We start from the raw sequence: 20,233 nt of genomic DNA on the forward strand, positions 1-20,233 counted from the left end.
TGGGAGACCCAGAGCAAGCTCCTGGCTTCGATCAGCTCAGCTCCAGCCATCATGGCCATTTAGGGAGTGAACCAGCAGATGGAAGACCTCACCGTCTCTATCCCTCTTCTTCAAAAATGGTAAAGACAGAGCTGATACCTACAAGGAACCTACTGACTCATAAGAGAGAGAAGAGAAGTCACCAACAACTCCAACCCAGGGCCCATGCTGTGGTACAATGGGTTAAAATGCCACCTACAGCACTGGCATCCCATACCAGAGCACCACTTCTAGTCCCAACTGCTCTACTTCCTTTCCAGATCACCTGGGAAAGCAGTGGAAGATGCTCCAAGCACTTGGGGCCCTTCCACCCACATGGGAGACCTGGAAGAGTTCCAGCTCCTAGTTTTGGCCTGGCCCAGCACTGGCTGATGCTGCACTTGGAGAGTAAACCAGTAGATGGAAGATTTCTGTCTATTTCCCCCCACCCTTGTCACTCCAAATTTCAAATAAATGAAATATATCTTTAAAAACAATACTCTAGGCTGGCACCATGGCTCAATAGGCTAATCCTCCGCCTTGCAGCACTGGCACACCGGGTTCTAGTCCCGGTCGGGGCGCTGGATTCTGTCCTGGTTGCCCCTCTTCCAGGCCAGCTCTCTGCTATGGCCCGGGAGTGCAGTGGAGGATGGCCCAAGTCCTTGGGCCCTGCACCCGCATGGGAGACCAGGAGAAGCACCTGGCTCCTGGCTTCGGATCAACGCGATGTGCCGGCCACAGCACGCCAGCCGCGGCGGCCATTGGAGGGTGAACCAATGGCAAAAAGGAAGACTTTTCTCTCTGTCTCTCTCTCTCTCACTGTCCACTCTGCCTATCAAAAAAAAAAAAAATACTCTAACCCAAAGTTCACAACACTATGACTGGGAAAGGCACTTCAAATGTAAACAAAGCTGGGAAGCCAGAAAATTCAGAGCACTTATAGAGAACAACTAGAGTGATGCCTAACGAAGGCCCAGGCTATGTCTTCATTCATCTGATAAAGGTTTGCTGAGTACTCACTAAACATGGGGATCTGGGCCAGGCTCAAGAAGTGGCAATGAACAGGCAGACCAGGCCACATCTTGGGGGAGAGGCACATGTGCAGGAGGCACAGTATCCTTTAACCAAGGGCTAGCCAGGTGAAACCGAGCTCTCCAATAGCAAACTCCAACTTCTCTAGTCTTTTTGCATCTTTTTCCTTAAAGAGGAGTGGAAAGAGAAAAAGAAGTCAATTAATTAAAGGTTCAGGTTAAGAATCCTAATTAACCAGGCTTTACTGTAAGCAACAAACAGTCTTTAAGTTTCAAATCCTGATAAACGGAACACAATGGTATTTTCCCATCCCTTTGGATGAGAAATTGAGAAGAGAGAGAGGCACCATTTAACTTCCAGCTCTTTCCCCCAGCAAGCAACACACACCCATAACTTCCCAATGAGAAAACTTAGAGGGCCCATTCTCAGGAAATGGTTTACTCTGGGGGCATAATTGGGTCTTTTGAAAGAAGCAAGCATGGCAAAAGTTAATGAATTTCCTAATAGGAGCAGTTTCCATATGTCATGTTTCTTAATCCTCCCAAAAGCTCTGCTAAAGTGCCAACACACCCATTTCACAGATGGAGAAGTAAAAGCTCAGGAAGTCTAACTCATGAGCTTGCATTAATATAACAGTAAGGTTAGAGCCAGGTTTTGAAAATAAGGCTGTCTGATAATAGTAACAACTATTTTCATAAGTATATAAGTATCTAAGAAAATAAAAAGCAGTCCTGAGAAGGCCCTTTGGGGTAAAATCATGAAAACCTTAAGAATTCCTCTAAAGGGACTACATACATAAAGACAGAGACAGATAGGATGTGAACCTAAAGAACTTCCTTTAAAAACGTTCTTTTATATATATGCTTTCTTTTCTTATATATATGCTTTCTAGTCATACTCAGGGAACAACAGTAATGTAATCAAAAATGTTTAATTGGGGTAGGGAGAAGGTCTCTGGTTTTTCTATTTTTAAAATGTAAATTATTCTGGGTGAGGGGAGTAGGGGAAGGAAGGGGAGAGAAAGTGTGACACAGATGGGGAAAGGAAATCCACCGATTTACTCAACAAATTATTGCACCTGTCCACCTGGGTCTGGAGCCAATAGCCAGGAACTCAATCCAGGCTCCTCACATGGATGTAGCAACACAATCATATATTCATATATGAACTATTTCTATATGGCCTATATATAGAGAGACAGATGGGTTTATATACATAGTAATCTTTGAGTAGTAGTATTCTAATAATTTTGCAGTCAGTCTTGGGCTCAGCTCTCAGACAGTCCCTGAATTACGATCTTTCCCTAAAATCCCTATCCATCAAGTTAGATGAAGTGATATTCTTCAGTGTTCCCATAACCCCTCAAACAGGGAATAACAATTGTCATAGCAGCAGTCACTTGGGTTTATCCCAAGGGGTCTTTCTTGCCTTCTGGGAGTGGGAGCTGCACGAGGGCAGGGACCAGGTCTGTCATGTTTCAAGCTGAATCCTCAGCGTCCAGCATAATGTCTGTGTATACACGACTCTAAGATTATTATCATAAGTACCTGCCCATTCTTCAGGGCTGCCTAGGACTCAGGCAACCTTCCAAGCCAACCCCTAGTCAATGAAAGCAATCTAAGACTTTGATCTGGTTCATCCAAACTAGAAGCCCAGAACAAAGGCAACTAGTAACCCGTCCGTGACTTCCTTGACCCACAGTGATGACAGGAATCCTGTAAGTCTCGGGGCCAGTAGCCCCAGGAAACAGGTGTGAGTGTCTCTAAACTGAACTGCTGGCCTCAATGCAGGAGAGACGGGTTGACACAGGTGGACAGACAGGCAGAATCAAAACAGATGGGCAAAGGAAAAAAATCTAACAGAACTGCCTTAAATCTCTCTCCTGCCCCGTTGTGCCCTATTTTTGGATGGCAGAGGCAAGGTTTCTTGAATCAATATTTGGCATTCTCTGCCCCAGGGAGAAGGTTCTGCTCCTACAGGGAAGTAACAGACCTACCCTGATCTCTTCCCAGAAGGTAATAGTCACTTAGCCCTCAAACTAAATATCATTACCTCCACCCTCCCCGGAGATGGTAGGAAATAAGTGACTTGCATGTTGATTTAACTCCAGAAATCTATGTAATGTGTCCCTCTCCCTCTCCCTCCCCGCCAGCTCCCTCTCTCCCTCTCCCTCGCCCTCTCTCCGTCTCTCCCCCAGCACACAAAGTGGCAAAGGCTATATGAAAACTCCCCAGTTACCAGAGCTATCCATTCAACAGTGAAGTTCCCTGTTGCCCCAAAAATGGAAGGAACAAGGGAAGTGTCCTAAAATCCCAACAAAGAAAAGAGCTAGCCACAGAAACTATGAGGCTGCACCGCTGCTTCATCTGTCACCTCCAAGGGAAAAGCAGGAGATCGAGAGCAGCCAGGATGGAGACAACCACCATGGGCAGATGGCCTGCACTGGCCCGGGCATGTGGGAAAACAAGCAGGCAAGCTGGCAGCGCAGCACAGCCCTCGGGAGTCGGGCAGCTCCACCGCAGATCTTCACGCTGTCACTTTCAAGCTGTGTGATGGTGGGCAAGTTACTAACCCTCCCCGACTCCCCATTTCTTCACCTATAAATTCAGGAACCAATAACTACCTCTTGCAGTTAGTTGACCTAATGAGGCAATGCCTGTGAAGTGTGTGGCAGAAACTAGGCACCTCACAAGTGCTCAAAACTGGTAGAAATCCCCACCATTATCATGACTGTTATCTTGGTCATCATCATTACTTCTTGATGCCAAGTTGGGAGTGGTGATTTTCGCTGAATCAGGGGTTCATTTTTCTTAAATGCTTTGACAAATTTTTTTGCTGCTGTTAATTTAATTACTTCATCCCATAATCTGAAAAGATTCAACCCATCAGAAAAAAGGCTGTTTTTTCTCCATGAGCACGTGAAATCTGATGGCTTTTCCATCCCGTGGCTGGAGGGTTTCAGCTGAGCTTTGGCAGACTGATGTAAACAACATGTCCAAAGAATTTTAATTGCCATTTCATTAATGAGGTCCCATTAACATCCCTCCCAGCCAGCCCCACTGATGGCCCAGTGTATGGCCATCCAATTAGCAAACAACAAAGTCCCCACAAACCTGCACCCTGGACTCTGGGGTTAAAGATTAAGCTTTCCCTGAAATCAATAACAATGAGGTCTAAGAAACAGGCTGTGCAAAACACAGCTACCAGACAGCCAGGAGGACTGTGATACCACCAGCAGGGGGCAGCATCCTGGAAGGTCAGCTTCTAAATGAGGAGCCCACCCTCCTCCACCAAGAAAAACACTATCACAGCAAAACTCTGGGGCATCACCCCGAGAAGGACACTGGATCCAAAGGAAGCTGTAGGGAAGTGGATCCAAAGGAAGCAAGAGGGACTGCCGCCCCCGCAGGAAGAGACAGGGCCATTCCAAACAGGAAACACAGAGGCAGCTGGATGAAGAGAAGGAATCCTCCAGTCCCACGAAGCTCGGCTTTCACCAGAAAGGCTGAGGCCTATCAGAAGGCAACTGCTAACCTTAAAACTGAAGTTGCATTTTCTTAGACAGCAGTTGGCACTCCCTATTAGCATTTCTGTAAGCAAACACTCTTGGAACCAATAATTGGGCTACCAGGATCGTACCCTATAGGTATACGAGCAAGTATACTCCAAAATATTATCCATGAGAATTCTCACTGAAGCATTTTATGTAAAAGAAAAAACTGGGACCATCAATACCCATCAATAGAGATCTAGTTAAATAAATTACACTTCATCCATACGATGCAGCAGATATAAAGGGTAAGATATAATCACCCAAAAGGATCTGGACAGAATACCAAGATTTTGTATTAAGACAAACAAAAGTGCAAAAAACACAGAATGTTTCTATTTGTATAAGTTAAAAAGCATAATACATAAATTCTATAGGGACACGCAAGTACCAAGTCACCCCCAACCCCTTCAGTAAAATGGTCTGGGAAATTGCCTTAGCATTTTATATTTTTGTGTATTGTTTGTATATTTTCTTATAAGTTGTTTTCATTAAATAGAGTCTCTACATTTTTAAAACAATGGTAAGGGGCCGGCCGGCACTGTGGCGCAGCAAATTAAAGCCAAGTCCTGCAGTGCTGCCATCCCATATGGGTGTCAGTTTGAGTCCCAGCTGCTCCACTTCCTGCGCCCACCCAGGAGGTCCAGAAGAAGCTTCTGGCTCCTGGCTTTGAATTGGCTCAGCTCCAATCATTGTGGCCATTTGGGGAGTGAACCAACAGATAGAAGACTGATCCCTCTCTCTCTCTCTCTCTCTCTCGGATCTTTACCTGTCACTGTAACGCTGTCTTTCAAATAAATAAATCTTTTTTAAATGGTACAGAAAAGTATTTCCTGACATGGAACAATATTCAAAGCTGGAAAAAACACAGGCAAAATGAAAAAGACCTGCACGGACAGGTGCTGCCTGTGGCTCTCTCTAGGTAAGGACCAGGGTGCTTTTCATGTTCTCTCTGCCTGTCTGCTTTCTCTGATGGTCATGGATGGGTTCTGTATTCAAATACCAATAATAACAGCAATAAAAATAGTAACATAAAAATAAAGCATTTATTAGAAAAAGAAAGGAGAGAGAATTCAGAGGCAAAGTAGAGTCTCACTGGCTAGACATGGGGAGGGCCAGGAAGCAGCACAGGACACGCCTGCCTGTTTTCTGGATAAACAGAAACCAAAACCAGAAGTCCTAGAAATGGTCTTCCTCTCCCAAGAACAGGTGGTAGTGGTGACCCAAGAATTCCTGTCCTCCAGCCTGCACCCCGCTCTGAGGCTTTCTCACCAAGATGACAAGGCTGGCAGAGAGGCTTCAGAGCGTGAACTGGTGGGATACACTTCTGTGGGACACACTCCTGCCTGTCTCTGTGAACCCCAAGCCATCCTGGAAACAGGGCAGGATGTCCTACCAGCATCAAAGATAGGAAACACAGGTTCAGGGTCACTGAGCACCGAGTGTCAACTGGAATGCTCCTTAGCCCTGGTCTGGAAGGTCTCCTTGCAGTTTATCAGCTTAAAACATGGCAAAGGCTCAGAGGCAAGCCTGCGACCACAAGGACCAACAATGTCCCTGGTGTGCAATCCCTGTGGGTACCCATACTCCTCCACTTGGCAGGTCTGTCTCAAGTCGCAGGGATGGCAGAGAGCACCAGGCTCCATCTGAAGCTATGGTTCGAGACCAAAGAAAAAGGCAGGCCCATGTCAATGCACAAGAGTAAGCAGAAATCATTTTCTAACTCCTGTAAACGTTGCCAAAGCTTCCAATTTACTTCCCTTTACCTCTTCTAACATCTTCTCATTTTGGTCTGATCAATGCCCACATTCTTTATCATACCACCTAAAAAATATGACCTCCCTTCTGGGTGTGGCTGGGGGCTGCAAAGAAAGGGATCCACGAGATGATCACAGGCTCTCTCCAGAGGCCTGACAACAGGGAGGAGGCTCTCAGCCTGCAGGGAAGCAGGAGGGCTTGCTTGTGCATTGAGGGACCAGGCTCCACGTGTTTGGGAGGGAGACACCCCACAGGAAAGAGAAGACGACACTCAAACTGTACTTCCCCCCTGAGATGACTGCACCCTCCGTGTCTAGCCGACAGCTGAATCTGTCCACACTCTCTAGTTGTTGGGATTGGGTGACTACATGGCACAGACTTCCAAGCTCACAGTTCCAATGGAAAATGCCAGCTCTAGCCTCCTGCACTCCTCGGCTACTGACTCACAGGGGGCGGTCTTATGTCCACACTAGGCCTGGAAGCTGCTGAATGTAGTGGTTATAGTGCTGGCACTGAAGTCAGCTCTGTCTGGTTTGAATCCTGTTTCTGTCCCTACTGGCTACATGGTCTCAACAAATTATTATATAATCCTGTGCCTCAGTTTCCTCAATTTTTGTATGCATTAAATGAAATAATGCCTACAAAATGCTTAGCATAGAATGTGACCCAAAGTAAGAGTGCAATAAATGCTAGCCAAAGATAGGTAAGTGCATACACATCCGGTGCACTCATACCCACAGCACTGACAGAACCCAGTAACTATGACAGCATCAGGACCAGGGAGGACCAAGAAGATGGATACTGTCTCACTTCCACCCTATTCTCCCACAGATGAGTCTCATAAGCAGACAGTGAAAGGGGCAAAGGGAGAAAGTGGGAGAAAAGCCAGATCAGAAGACCAGGAGGGGCTGGCACTGTGGCATACCTGGTAAAGCCACAGCCTGCTATGCCAGCATCCATATAGGCAGCTTGAGTCCTGGCTGCTCCTCTTCCCATCCAGCTCCCTGCTAATGGCCTGGAAAAGGCAGCAGAAGATGGCCCAAGTGCTACCCACATAAGAGACCTAGAAGAAGCTCCTGGTTGCAGCCATCTGGGGAGTGAACCAGCAGATGGAAGATTCATATTCATTCTCATTCTCATTCTCTCTCTCTCTCTCTCTCTCTCTCACACACACACACACACACACACACACACACGTTCAAATAAATAAATAAATATTTTAAAAAGAAAAAAGAGACTAGGAGCTCTTATCAAAGATGGGGTCTCAGTACACGCCCAAACCTGGGATGACCGTGTCCATGAACCACAAAAGCATGCAGTGTGTGTTATATGTGCACACATATAGGGGAAAGGACAGGAAGAAGGAGGCAGAGATCCCTGGCATCTTAGTACCCTCTCTTTCCCTCTGCCTCAGTAAAGGTTTGTAACAAGAACTTGCACCAACAAACGCTTGCCTTGGCCAAGCTCTTAGCTCTGGCTCAAGTGAAGCCTGAGCACAGCCCCAAAACACTTGCCTCTATTTGATTCAGAATTGGGCTACCACGGAATGTCCTTTATAAAAAAAATTTTTAAAAACTATCAACAGGACCATCCTAACAACTAGCTCTCTATGTGTCCTCAGAAACAAACTCCAGGGAAAAATGAGTCTGTCAGGTTCCTGGGGTCTGGGGCTTGATCAGAAAACAAAAGGATGTCAAAAAACACAACAAATGTTTGCCGCCTTGTGGACCAAGGGGCTTAACTCAGCATGGGGAGCTGGCAGGTGGGCAGCCAGCAGGTCCTCGGCTAATTTCTAGACACTGGGTAGGCAAGACCACATAGAACAGAACAGCAGCTGCGATGGTGTCTGTTTGGGCAGGGGAAGAATCAAGTGCTTTATTCCAAGGGAAGGAGGTGGCCATGACTGAATCTATCAATCAAAATACCCAGACCTGTTTCCTGGGCCACTCGTGATCTTCCCTCAACCTGAAATAAAAGGCAGTGGAGAATTCTGTGCAGGCAAACATGGCAAACTGGTTATTCACATTCATCTCTACTCCCTCTCAAAACCCCATTAAAATGACAGGACTACAAGCTCTAGCGAGGAGAATGTCTCCAAGAAAAACAAAATGGAATCAATAGATCATCTGATGTATTAGAAAGGACTGTTGAGTTGTATCTGCCTGACAAGAATTAATGATAAGAGCATACACTATGCAAACAAAAAGGCAATTATCAATTGCCTTTCTGATTTTAAAAATGTGATAAAGAACTAAGTATAGGGGCCGGCACCATGGCGCAGTAGGCTAATCCTCCACCTGCAGTGCCAGCCTTCCATATGGGGGCTGGTTCTAATCCCAGCTGTGTCTCTTCTAATCCAGCTCTCTGCTATGGCTTGGGAAAGCAGCGGAAGAGGGCCCAAGTCCTTGGGCCCCTGCACCCACGTGGGAGACCTGGAAGAAGCTCCTGGCTCCTGGCAGAGCTCCAGCCGTTGTGGCCATTTGGGGAGCGAACCACGGAAGGAAGACCTTTTTCTCTCTCTCTCTCCCTCTCATTGTCTGTAACTCTACCTCTCAAATAATTATATAAATAAATAAAGCTTAAAAAAAGAACAGGACAAAGTATAATAACTGACTTAGCTCAGCTGTGGGAGTAATAATAGAATTATGTGTGTAATAGCGGGAAGTCTGAAAGCTCAATCTTAACTCTTCTACAGCAGCCGCCGACAGTGTCTAAGACTACTAAAAAACAGCAGTAAACACACATTATTTAGAAAAAAATGAAGGCAAATAGCAGTGAAATAGCTTTTAGCTAAAACAGAACATGCCTGCTGAGGAAGGTGTTGAGGTACAGTGGGTAAAGCCACAGCTTGGGACACTCACATCCCATATCAAAGTGACAGTTTGAGTCTCAGCTACTCCATTTCTGATCCAGCTGCCTGCTAATGAGCCTGGGAAGTAGCAAATCATGTCTTGGGTACCTGAGTTACTGCCAGCCACACAAGAGACCTGGATGGAGTTTCTAGCTCCTGGCTTTGGCCTGGCCCAGTCCTAGCTCTTGCAGTATTTGGAGAGTGAACCAGTGAGTGGAAGATTCTCTCTCTCTCTCTCTCTCTCTCTCTCTCTCTCTCTCACATGCACACACATACACACAAACACACACACACATAAATTTAAAAAATCTTTAGAAGAAAAAAGAGGGGCCGGTGTTGTGGCACAGTGGGTTAAGCCATGGCTACGTGGTGGCCTGCATAAGTGTCAGTTCAAGTGTCAGCTCAAGTCCTGGCTGCTCCTCTTCTAATTCTGCTCCCTGATAATCTGCCTGAAAAAACAGTGGAATATGGCCCAAGTACTTAGGCCCCTGCCACCCATGTGGGAAACCCAGGAAGAATCCTTGGTTCTACCTGGCCCAGATCTAGCTGTTGTGGCTACTGGAAAATGAATCTCTCTCTCTCTCTCTCTCTCTCCCCTTTTCCCTATGCCCACTCTGTTGTAATACCTTTCTTTCTTAAAATATTTATTTATTTATTTATTTATTTGAAGGTCTGAGGTACAGAGGCAGAGAGAGAGAGAGAGTGAGAGAGGTCTTCCAAATGGCTGCAATGGCCAGAGCTAGGCCAATCTGAAACCAGGAGCCAGGAGCTTCTTCTGGGTCTGTCACGCAGGTGCAGGGACCCAAGGACTTGGGCCATCTTCCACTGCTTTCCCAGGCCACACCAGAGAGCTGGATCAGATGTGGAGCAGCCAGGTCTTGAACCAGCTCCCATATGGGATGCTGGCAATGCAAGTGGCAGTTTCACCTGCTACGGCACAGAGCTGGCCCCACAATGCCTTTCAAAACAAACAAATTACATAAGTCTTTTTTTAAAAAATAAGTAAAAACAAAAAGAACCTGAATTTTAATTTTTTTAAAAAATATCTACTTATTTATCTGAAAGTCAAGAGTTACACAGAAAGAGGAAGGGACAGAGAGAGACAGATCTTCCATCTGCTGGTTCACTCCCCAAATGGCTGAAAATGGGGCTGGGCCAGGCTGAAGCCAGGAGTCATAAGCTTCCTCCACATCTCCCTCGTGGGTGCAGGGCCCAAACACTTGGGGCGCCATCCACTGCTTTCCAAGGCGCATAAGCAGGGAGCTGGACTGGAAGCAGAGCAGCCAGGTCTCGAAGCGGCATCCATACCAGATGCCTGCACTGCAGGTGGTGGTCTTATCCACTATGCTACAAAGCCAGCCCCAGCATTTCAATTCTTTAACTATTGAAAATGGGAAGTCCTCGAGATCAAGGCCTGGTATAAATGGAAGAGCAAGGGGTTCTCATCATCATTCTAAGCTGCCCAGTAATGTTTGTTTAAAAACTGTGTTCACAGAACATTTTGAAGAAAATAAAAATTCACTTAAGCAACAACAAAACAAGATTTCCTTCAAAAGCTAGCTCAATTTACTGCCCCTAAGACTTTTCAGATCTCTTTCTCCTACACTTGTGAAAACTGCTGTCTGTACCATCCATCTGCCAATTAACCACTCGGCAGTGAGCTAAACTCTTCAACTGTTAATCGTGTCTCCTGTGTGTCTTGTGTCCCTCACTAAATCACAGCAGCTTCACAGGAGAGCCCACTTCTCATGATCCTCGAGGAGTCCAGAGTAGACCAGATGACTAAATCCCAGGCTCCAAGGAAGTGCAACAGCTGGGTCCCCCATTACCTGCATAGGCATTGGCCTGCTGCAGAAGGTCAGTGCAGGTGTGCACATCTGCAAATGCACGAATGCCCAGGCAGTTGGTGGGATGCAGCTGAGACTGCAGGAAGTCACAGCAGTTCTGACGAACGTCCATGAGCTGCAGCAAACTGGCTGCTGGGAGCAGCACCTGCAAGGGAAGGTGACAGTCTGAGACCTGGGATCCCTCCAGCCGAGCCTCCTTCCCCATAAGGCACTGCTTCAGCCCTATCAGCCCCACCAACTTCGCGTGGCTCCCCTACTGCCTGCCCACTAAGTCCACACTTCCCAGCCTGCGTTCCAGCCTTGTTTCCTGCTTCTCTCCACTCGACGGACCCTGAACACCAGTGGATTCTCTGCATCCCTACAGCCCACAGCAGTCTGCTCAGGCTTTGTTAACATACAGATTCTGATTCAGTAGCTCTAGGGTGGGGCCAGAGAGCCTGAATTTCTCATGAGAACCAGATGATGCCTGCAGCACTGAACAAAGACCAGAGCCCTACAGCTCCAGTTGTCGCTGGAATCACCTGGAGAGAGTTCAAAATCCAGATGCCTGGGTCTTGCCTCCAAAGACTCTAACTTACTGACAAGGGGTGTGGCCTGGGCACTGAGAGGCTTTTAATGCCCCCAAGTGTGAGAAATACTGCCCTACAGCCTTTATTATACGGTCTGTCCTCACTCAGAAAGGTACCTACTGAGTTGTTCACTAGCCTGTTCACCACTTCATTGTGTCTACCATCAGGCACTGGTCTAGCTCTGGGATTCCCTGGTAAGCAAGACAAACCAGATCCTGCTCTTACCAGGGTTTTGGTCTACAGGAGACTCACCCCCCAGTCCCTCGGGACTCATGCAATCACACTGTGCTCTCCCATCCCAAAGACAAAAAGTAAAGAACACCTCTGGGTACAGCTTCTGAGAAGGGAGAGCTGGGTTTTCTTGCAGAAGGTCACAGGACGCATGAGTATTTATAATGTATCCTGGAAGACAGAACCTGTCCTTGCTCAGCTGTATGTGCATGTGTTTTTCCTAAGAGCTGGGGCAGACTGGCTGGAGCAGGCCAGCTGGGTGCTCAAACTGCCAACCCCTGTCGAATTTCCCCAGGACTTTCCCACAGCTGCTGATCAAAAGTACAGGCTGGAAGGCCAAGGTGCCATCCCACTCCAGCTCTGCTGTTCCTCCCCACTGTGGAAGAGACAGGTCGTCTGAGAATGATCTTCCAAACAGAATTTTAGAATAAAATCGCAGAGCAGGACAGCTCAATTTCAGGCTCCTTCGCTTGGGAACCCCATCATCCATGTACCCAAAACAATCCCCTTGTCCCAGGCCTTTGCTTTCAGCTGCTCCCCTGGCCCTGGGCCCGCCTCCAGCTGTTCCCACCCACAGGGGCTTGCCCAGGAAGACACAGGCTATGGATGCATTTGTTTTCTTGTTTCAGGGTGCTATAAAAGTCTTTATTTTTTTTCACATGATTTAAACTCTGCACCCTTGCCTTCTCCCAAAAGGGAGAAGAGCTGTGACTCTTATCACCTCTATGTGCTCAGGCCAAAAATTCTGTCCCACTGTTCATCCTTGGGTCTTGTCCCTCCACAAGGGCACCAATTTGTCCAGGACTCAGAGGCTTCACAGGACTTCTAGTGCTAAAACTGGCACAGGTGTCATCCTTTTCCTTATCCCCACCCACCTGAAGTAGCCACCGAGACGTCTACTCTCAGTGGCCATACTCCTGAGCTAAATGCCCACTCTCAACTAGGAAAGCATTTCCTTTCTACACGCTTCCACTTCTGGCTCATGACAGCTGGGTTTGCGAAAATGTGTTCCTCTTCTGTTCCCTCCACCCTCTCCTCTCTTCCACTTTCCTGTGGCCCCAGCAGGACAGCAGTAAATCTAACACCATGTCCCCGGTGCTTTCTGAATCACTGGTTCATTTCTGAGAAAGAGAAAGATAAAAATCACCCTCTCCTGAGAGCCTCAGACCATAAGTGAATAGACTGCCGGGATCCAAATCTAAACACCTGAGCTCCATCCACACTAGGCAGCCACCCTGTTCACTAAGCAGCCATAAATGGAAACTCAATTAACCTGCGAGCTTGCTTGACATGGTCAAAAACAGATTCCAGAACCAGATTAGTCTGTGCCTGCTAGTTAGGTGGCGATCCATTAACCATTCTCGCTGAATATACACCAGGAATGGAAAGCTCTGCTCCTAGTCCCCAAATGACCTCCCTGGCACTCCACTGAACAGTACCAGCTACAAAACCTAGCATTAAGGCCACAGGTTGACCAAGCATCCTGACTGGCCTGCGACTTGGCCAGTTTTAGCACTGAAAGTCTACACCCCATGACACCTCTCCGTTCTGGGCGAAGTGGGACATTTGTTTGCTCTAAGAGTAACCTCTAACCTGTAACCCTAACAAAGCCAGGGGACAGGAAATCGTCAAACGTTTTCCAACACACACCCTACTCAGAGACGTGGCAAACCTCTGATGGCAGCCTCCTATCACCCACAGGAGGGTTTCTGCAGGACCAGTCTGCCACCCCCCCCGCCCCCGCAGTTCCCAACAAGCTCTTACAAGACCTAGCCACTCACACCCACTCCCTCCCACTTTGCTTCTTCCCCAGGAAGACAGCAACACAATTTGGTGCTTAAATTCCCAAGCTCATGACAACCAGCCAGAGAAATGCAATAATAAATGTTTCCTGAACATGCTCCTTAGGTTACACTTTCAGTTTTTAAAACCTCCCTGGACAGAGCTACCCACAACTTCCCTACTGGTCACAAAACTTACTTCAGGCAAAAAATATTAGGCTTTGCTTGCACCTCTCCACATACCACCCCCTCTAACCTGTTGGGGTCTCTCCAGCCCCAAAGCATTATCAAACCGACCTCCTGAAATGAACTGGGCTGTGGCTCCTCTAACTGCTCTTTCTCTCTCTTTGATCTCACACTGAGATTAGCTCCGAGTCAAAGAATCTTTTCTTTCCTGTGTTTGCTTCATACAAAAGGCTGTGAAGGAAAGTCAGGGGAATCAGGATGCTCAGGGGGAAGATTTAGGGGCTGCAAGATAGAAAGTGTGCTTCAAAAGTTTATAGAAAATGAAATCAAAAGTTCATTTTAGTGCAAAAGAAACGTGAAATCCATCCCCAGCCTTTTTCAAATTACATATTTTCAGTAAACTTTTTGACGACTCCCATGCAATTGGATGTCAAAAATTTTTGCACCAAAATACATTTTTCTTTTAATTCATTTTCTATGAAGATGTTGAAGTATCTTCATAGATCACTGCTCAAATTCCAGGTCTCAGAGATCAACTGGCAACCGGTCCAGTGGTGTTCTGGGGTCTAGACACAGGACAAAACAAATCCCCAGAGACTCCAAAGAGAAGAGCAGCACAGCCATGAGGTGACTGTCTTCAGTTCCCTCTGTGGCATAAACATGGCTTTGAGGGGATTTCCTCTTCCCTTGGCTGAAACTACTCCCGCAAGCATCAGTGGTAACGAGGCTATCAGCAAGAGGAAAGCTCAGGTGCTCAGCTTTCAGACAAGACTGTCCTGATGGAATCACCAGGGCAGTACTGCCTGGTCCCTCGAGGAAGCAGCCCGGGCCAGAGAAGCAGCCCTCAGCTGGAAGCATGCTTCAGGATGGATGATTATTCCACAGGCTTCCCGTTTGCCTTTCACCACCTCAGCACCACAGTTGCTGGGAAACCGGCCCTGGAATGGCCCTTCCATAGAGTCCTAGGTATCTCCATCGGCTCGCAAGCCGCCTACCCTCCATTCTTCACGTGCAGGCCCCCTTTTTGTTTTTTCTCTCCCTGGGATAACATGAAAACACAGCAGAGGATATCCCGTCGCAGAGTTTGTTTCCTCTCGCAAAAACAAAAGGAAATGCCCTGCCTCGGAAAGCACCTACTGCTGGTGCTCCAGAGAGCAGGGCCAGGCACAGGCGGAGGCACCAGCCACGGGCCAGGTGACGGGGCCACCAGGGCCTCGGCCTCGGCCACACCGTGGGTCTGACACAGAAACGGTGCTGAGGAAAAGAAGCAAGCAAGCAGGGAGAGAAGGATGTCGATGAACACGAAAGCTGGAAGGGCACTGTCGTCTTGACATCTGACTTGGGCACTCACCACCCACGTGACAGGGTCCAAGGGCTTCACCTCCCTCTGTGCCTCTGTCTCTGCCACAGCACAGGGAGGCTAGCAGTGGCACTGCTGTAAAGACTCCCAGGGAGGACCCCCTGGGATACGACCTTGAAGGCAGTGAGCGCTGGCTTGGTGGAAAGAGAAGGCTCAGCGAAGTCTGTTGTCACTCTTGTTAATCACTGTCAGCTGAACTTGAGGTTCTGATCATTCACTGAATGACAGGCTAGCATCCACCACAGCCTCAGGGCTCAGCGAGGCGGGAGAGCGCCACCACCCTCCTGCCTCAGCTGTGAAAGGGATCACAACAGCGCATTCTGTGAGGGCGCCAATGAAATGATGCGTGCGAAGCGAGGACTGCTGTTACCTGCACCGTGCAAGGGCAACTCAGGGTCTCTCCAAGGTACGCATAGCTGGGAAGAGATGGAGTGTCTAGCTCTCACGGCCATTTAAACTGAGCCTGAGCCCCACATCTGACTCTAGGAGAACCCCAGTGCCTTCTTGCTCATCTCTTTTGTGCCCCAAATCCTCAGCAAATACTGTCTCCCAGACAACTCGTGGGCAACCACCTCAGCAGATACGTAACAATAGAAAAATCTACATTTTGATACAAACTCACTTCTTCTCAACCTTTTGTGTTTTGCTTTCCCTCAGATTCATGTCCCAACCTAACCACAATATTCTGTTGCTTCATTTTGTTAAATGTGTTTATTTACTTGAGATACAGAGAGACAGCACTCTCATCTGCTGGACCATGCCCCAGGGAACTGAAAGAGCCAGGGCTCCCCTAGGGCCAAAGCCTGGAGCCAGGGCAGCAGTTCAGGGTTTCCCACATGTGTGGCAAGAACTCAAGTACTGAAGCCGTCAATGCTGCCTCCCAGGATCTGCACTGCCAGGAGGCTGGAGTCAGGGGCCAGAGCCAGGAACCAAACACAGGTACTCTGAGGTAGGACATGGGTGTCTTAAACACAGGCGAAACATCCGCTCCCTAACCAGAGTTTAAAGAGGAAAAGAGAGAGAGAGAGAAATGAATAAAGTCAAGAGGAAAATGGAAAAGGACTTGTTTGTATGTCTGATTCCAAGTAATCCCACAGTCTGAAGGGTCCCCAGGTGCATCCTGTGGAGTCCTTGCACACTTAGATGAAGACAGCAAGGGGCTCACAGACCAATGGGGACATAGGCAGGCAGGCAAAGGAAGAAGTCTCCCCTCAAGGTCCAGCTCAAACAGCACTTCCTCAAGGTCAGCCCCTGACCAGCCTCTCAGGGCAGCGATGACCCCTCCTCACTTCCTGGGCACCTCCGCCTTGGCCCCACTGCAGCACAGGGCATCCGTTTGCTTAGCCATCTGCCTCGACCCTCAAAAGGCTTGCTCCTTGGGGAGAGAGCCTGCCACAGCACCTTCCGTGCCCAGAATATCTGTTGGCACAGGGCAGGAGCTCAGAAAAAGTGCACTGAGTGAAAGAGCAAATGAAGGAATAAGACAAGGAGAACCCACACACAGTCTGCCCTGAGGGGGGAAAGAGACAGTCCCTGAGCCCTGCGCCCACTACATCACGCTTTCCCCTTCCCTGCTACTTAACAGAGCCCTTAAAGGGTCCTCTTCCCAGAGCGACAGCTGGCATCTGGCCCAGACCTCGGTCCTTTCCAAGCATTCTGGGCAGGAGGCATCACAAATCATACTCCTCTTGGAAGAATTCCCAGCTACATCCAGGCCGGACGAGGAGAGTCTTATCCGTGCTCCGTACCATGGCTCCTACTCCCTAGATGCTTCCTCTCCCTCAGGCTCCATCTGCACACAGGCAGAGGAGAAAAAAGAGAGAGCCTTACACACACAGACACACACAGCCCCTCCTCTGCCACCTCCCTGTTTTAGGTGATGATAGCCAACTCTCACTGTTTCCCATTTTCCAGACACTGTTCTAAACGCTCTACCTATATTAGAACATTTGATTCTCACACTAACCCTATAAGGTTACATGCTATTATTATGCCCATATTGCAGAAGAAAATGCTGAGGCACAGGGAGAATCTGTAACTTGCTTAGGGTCACACAGCTTGAGGATAACACAAGCAGTCTAACAATGTCCCAACAGAACGAGGACCTTTACGATTCTTTTTTTTCCAACAGATAATAAAAATGATCCTTGAGGCGAGGTGTCAGTGAGGTGCTGGAGACACTGTGGTAAGAGGTTAATCCAGTAGGTTAATCCTCTGCCTGCAGTGCCTGCATCCCATATGGGCACCGGTTCGAGACCTGCATGCTCCTCTTCCCGATCCAGGTCTCTGCTATGGTTAGGGAAAGCAGTAGAGGATGGCCCAAGCACTTGGGTCCCTGCACCTACATGGGAGACCTGGAAGAGGCTCCTGGCTCCTGGCTTCAGGTCGGCTCAGCTCTGGCCATTGCAGCCATTTGAGGAGCAAACCAGCAGATGGAAGACCTCTCTCTCTCTCTTTCTCTCTCTCTCTGTCTGTCTCTCCCTCTGTCTGTAACTCTACCTCTTAAATAAATAAATAAAATCTTAAAAAAAAAAAAAAAACAAGAGGCAGGCAGGGCCCGACATCACGGAGTTCCAGGACCCGCCTTGGCAGACATGACAACCATCACGGCAGCGGGAAAGGCAGGGCAAGAGCACTCTGTGAATGGGCCGCCATGCTGAAGCTGGGACCCAGCCCCCCCGCTGCGCCCCTATTTCCACCTGGCCTCCGAACAGCACAGCTTCACTCTGGCCCCCTTTCCCTCCTCCTCAAAGCAGCTTTAAGAAGCAATGGTTGAAGCCACCGTCCCGAGTCCTCTAATAGCGCTGCTGTTGCTATTGGCTTTAAGATGATTGATCTGATGAGCTAATTTAGACAGACCATCACCAGGTGAGACCAGAGTTGCAAAGATTACCTTTTTACCTTATTACATGACTACTTTTTTCCTTTTACTTAGTTATTGTGGGGAGCAATCCGGACTGGACTAAGTTACTGGAATTAAGACTTATTCTATGCATCTGCTCTCCCACAATATGGCGCTGGGAGAGAAGTAAACAGCTTCCGCACAGCTGCCTCCAGTTCAACTAATAAACTGTAGGACTTGCTCCTGATTGGAGGAGAGCAGCGTACTCGGCGTGTGGGCAGCCGAGTTGGGATTGGCGGAGGAGGACTATAAAGGAGGAGAGAGACGGCATGCACCAGGAACATCTATGGGGAACATCTAGCTGAAGGAACACCCGTGCAGCCCCCGAGAAAGCCGGCCGGCGGTGTGCCACTCCCCTGCGGAAGTGGGGAATGTGGCCAGGGGGAACTGCCCTTCCACGGAGGTGGAAGGGATAGTAGCCAACCCGGGAAGAACCAGCAGCAAACCCGGGGAGGGCCGAGCAGACGAAAGAACAGCGCAGGGTCCTGTGTTGCTCCTCCACGAAGAGGGGGAGCGACATAATGGTGCCGTGACTCGGATAAGAAACGTGACTCGGATAGGAAACTTAGGACGGATATGAAACTTAGGAGGGAAGAAACGGGAAGAACTGGGAAAATACCAGAGAGAGAGACTAGCAAACAGCCTAGGGAAATTACCGGAGAGAGAGACTAGCAAACAGCCTAGGGAAAAGCCGGACGAAAAGGGTGCCGGAAGAAGCTATTGAAAGCCTAGGCATAGACTCAGATACGGACTACGGGGGGAAGCTGGGAGAAATCTCTAAGGTCGAAAGTGAAAGTGAAAGCTAGAACAAACAGACTCGGACGCGGACTGTGGGGAGAGGCCAGGAGAAATGAGGGAGGAATATTGTTGGAAGAAAACTTAGGGAAACATACCGGGTAGAGAAAAATGTTAGGGAAATTGAAGCCGCGGGGGGCAGGCCAAGGCGGACACGAAAGCCACTTTGGGGTTCTCAAGTTAGCCCGGGAATAGGGGGCGAAAAGTTGAAACCAGAAGCTGAAACGTAAGCCAGATTGGGGTCCGTCTGATTAGCCCGGGGAGCAAAGGACGGGAAGCCAAATCGTGGGGCGGAGACGTATGCTGGGTTGAATTCGCCAGGCTAGCCCGGGGAACTTAGATTGAATGCTAGTGGCGGACACGTAAGCTACGCTGTGTTACTCGCGGAAGCCGCCGCGTGCAGAGAGAGCACGGGGCGTGAATAGATAGGGAACGGGGCTGGCGCGAGGCCGTGGTGCAGACGCGAAGGGCGTGGAGACCGCGGAGCTCGCGAAGCCAAGCCGCGCAAAGCCGGGAAGCCGCGCAGATGAGAGAGATGCGGGCTGAAGCAGCTCAGAGCTGGAAAGCTGCCGAGAAGCAGCCTCGGGGCGGGCGCAGCCGGGAAGCTGCAGGGATAAGAGAAATAGAAGTTTAGAAGCAAAGTGAGAGAAATAGGAATGCTGGAAGATAGAAGTAAAATGGGAGAAATAGGAATGCCCGGAGATAGAGAAATAGAGAAATAGAAAGACCTCCCTACCACACTGCAATGTGAGAGCTTGGATTCGGTCTGCCTGATTAAGTGAGGCGATGAGCACGATGAGCACCTGCGGCGGCTAGCAGCTTATGCGCCGCAGGTCACCGAAGACAGGCACGAATTAACATCAGTAAGGCCTCCCCACAAAAAGGCAATGAGAAGGCTTGGATTCGGTTTGCCTGATAGCACTTGTAAGAGCCTGTGGCAACTCTAGCAAGTAGAGCAGAGTGTGTGCCGCGGGACACCGAAGACAGGCGCGTATCAACGCCAAAAATAAAAAGAAAGGGGGATCTGTGGGGAGCAATCCGGACTGGACTAAGTTACTGGAATTAAGACTTATTCTATGCATCTGCTCTCCCACAATATGGCGCTGGGAGAGAAGTAAACAGCTTCCGCACAGCTGCCTCCAGTTCAACTAATAAACTGTAGGACTTGCTCCTGATTGGAGGAGAGCAGCGTACTCGGCGTGTGGGCAGCCGAGTTGGGATTGGCGGAGGAGGACTATAAAGGAGGAGAGAGACGGCATGCACCAGGAACATCTATGGGGAACATCTAGCTGAAGGAACACCCGTGCAGCCCCCAAGAAAGCCGGCCGGCGGTGTGCCACTCCCCTGCGGAAG

General features: G+C 48.8%; 1 protein-coding gene across 5 annotated transcripts in view; it reads right to left on the reverse strand.

Moving 5' to 3' along the window:
* The window catches only part of KLHL3 (kelch like family member 3), a 124,682-nt gene that overhangs the window by 55,905 nt on the left and 48,544 nt on the right, over nucleotides 1–20,233 (reverse strand). For 4 of the 5 annotated variants that reach the window (XR_016236149.1, XM_089335899.1, XM_089335901.1 and 1 more), the window contains one exon: nucleotides 11,039–11,201. The exons of the other annotated variant lie outside the window; for it this stretch is intronic. Coding sequence is in view for 3 of the 4 variants with exons in the window: in XM_089335899.1 (XP_089192025.1) it covers nucleotides 11,039–11,201 (163 nt within the window). In the remaining variant the exon portion in view is untranslated. The remainder of the gene's footprint in view (nucleotides 1–11,038; nucleotides 11,202–20,233) is intronic. 5 annotated transcript variants of the gene reach the window in all.

This window comes from Oryctolagus cuniculus, chromosome 6, assembly GCF_051225735.1.
Source record: "Oryctolagus cuniculus isolate XC-2025 breed Fujian yellow rabbit chromosome 6, ASM5122573v1, whole genome shotgun sequence".
Lineage (NCBI taxonomy): Eukaryota > Metazoa > Chordata > Mammalia > Lagomorpha > Leporidae > Oryctolagus > Oryctolagus cuniculus.